At 27.1% G+C, this 1916-nt stretch overlaps 1 protein-coding gene across 1 annotated transcript in view; it reads right to left on the bottom strand.

The window, feature by feature from the left end:
* Positions 1-6: 6 nt before the first annotated feature.
* LOC106678431 (uncharacterized) overlaps positions 7-1916 on the bottom strand; it is an 11532-nt gene continuing 9622 nt past the window's right edge. The window contains exon 7 of the mRNA XM_014416918.3: positions 7-467. Within this exon, the coding sequence (XP_014272404.1) occupies positions 135-467 (333 nt within the window). The 3' untranslated portion in view covers positions 7-134. The remainder of the gene's footprint in view (positions 468-1916) is intronic.

The raw sequence follows: 1916 nt of genomic DNA, 5'->3' as shown, positions 1-1916 counted from the left end.
AAACAATTAGTGTTCTTCATTCCTAAGTGTACCCCTCTGATATTAATCCACGGTCAACAACAAAAACGTATCATTATAAATGCAATTATTTAAGTACAAAATCACAAGAGAAAAATCTCTCGACAAAATTAATGCTAGGCTCCCCTGTTAAACTTATCTACAACACAGCTGATTTTAAGCATTCTACATGCCAGCTGTTCCACTTCACTTTCTTTTACATACACTTTTAACACTGGATCCAATTCCATATGTTTATGGTTAATTATATTCAAGTAGTGGCCATCTGGGATGATACAGCGGAATTTATCATTTTTGCAATTATTTTGTACATAATATTTCATCATCAAATCATGAATAAATTTAACGTACATAGAATCGATTGAGGATAATGAACTGCCTTCATGATGACTGTTTCCTTTCAGAGCAAGTAGATAGCCTTCTGTCAGTATCGGCACAATGTAACTCATCTATAACATTTAAAGTTAAAATTTCAATATAAAATAATTAATTGCACTGCTACAACTATGATCCAAAGGGTTCGTTTACTAAACTTTATTATGAATGGAATATGGTCCGGGTGCGGTAAAAAAAAAACTCAAATAGTAGAATTATACTATTTTATTCATCCTTCATTTATATTACTTTATTATATCACATTTATATTTATATTATACACATTTATATCACTATATTATATTTATTAATTTTCATCCTTTTTTACACCTGAACAATGTTTCGGGCACTTCTGCTAATTATCCAATTCTTATTATTAATTTATGCAAATTTGTTATTTAAGATTAAAAATAACTTCATTAGAGTCCTGCCAATGTGTATTTTCTCAATACACCTCCATAATAACAAACATCAAATTTACCAAATGTATTATTATGTACAGTTGTAAATTTCGATAAAGATGTTTAAAAAAAAAAAAAAAAAGATTAAATATAGTTTTTATGTATTTCAAACAGAATATAAGTCCTAATTTATTTCTTATTAACCAGCTTCTTATTTTATCTTTCATTTATTGCTGTTTTAAAATAATATTTGCCTTTTTGCACCCTTATTTTATGTCCACTCACACAGAGCTCTGAAATTTTGACAAGTGAGTGGACATAAAATGAGCGAAGTGCATTTAAAAAGGTAATTTATAAATATAATAATACAGGAATGTAAATGATCACTTGAAAATAAAATAATTTTTTTAACTGAAAAAACTGTTTAAGGCAAATATTATTTTAAAACAGCAAAAAATGAAAAATAAAAAAAGAAGCTGGTTAATGAAAAAAATTAGGACATACATTCTGTTGCTAATACATAAAAATGATTTTTAATCTTAAACAACTAACATCCACAAATTATTAATAAGAATTAGATAATGGGCAGAAAAGCCCGAAATGTTCAAATTTTAAAGGAATAAAAAAGTGAAAATTAATTTCCAAAAAATAAGTTAAAATTATTTTTTCATTAAATGACTATCTTGAATAAGTCATTTCTCATCAATTCAAATAACTGTTTCATTTAATTATTTCTTTTTACTTTCACTTACAGAAAGAAACATCGTTTCTAGAGATTGGGGAGGGGGAGGATATTGTCAACCCCCCTAAATAATTTGGACTCCCATAAAGTTGTGAAAATTGTAGTAAAACATTATTCAAAGAAATTATTATAATAAAAATTAAGTAAAAACTCTATTGAAACAGGTCATTTTTCGGATATACCAGGGCATTCAAAAAGTCCTGTCGTTTTTCATTTGTTCGTTGTTTATTTTGATTCTAGAGTGTTTGCTAATTAATTCCGTTCAATATAACTTTTATCCATGTAAACACAAATGTTTATACTTTATGAATAGGAGGCTAAGGAGGATTAATTTAATGCAGTCACCATCCAACTGTCTAGTTAAAATGATTCCAGTTGAA

This window comes from Halyomorpha halys, unplaced genomic scaffold (assembly GCF_000696795.3).
Source record: "Halyomorpha halys isolate HHAL.00 unplaced genomic scaffold, Hhal_1.1 Scaffold143.1, whole genome shotgun sequence".
Lineage (NCBI taxonomy): Eukaryota > Metazoa > Arthropoda > Insecta > Hemiptera > Pentatomidae > Halyomorpha > Halyomorpha halys.
Note: the sequence above shows the minus strand (reverse complement) of the source record. Positions and strands in the feature narration are given on the sequence as shown.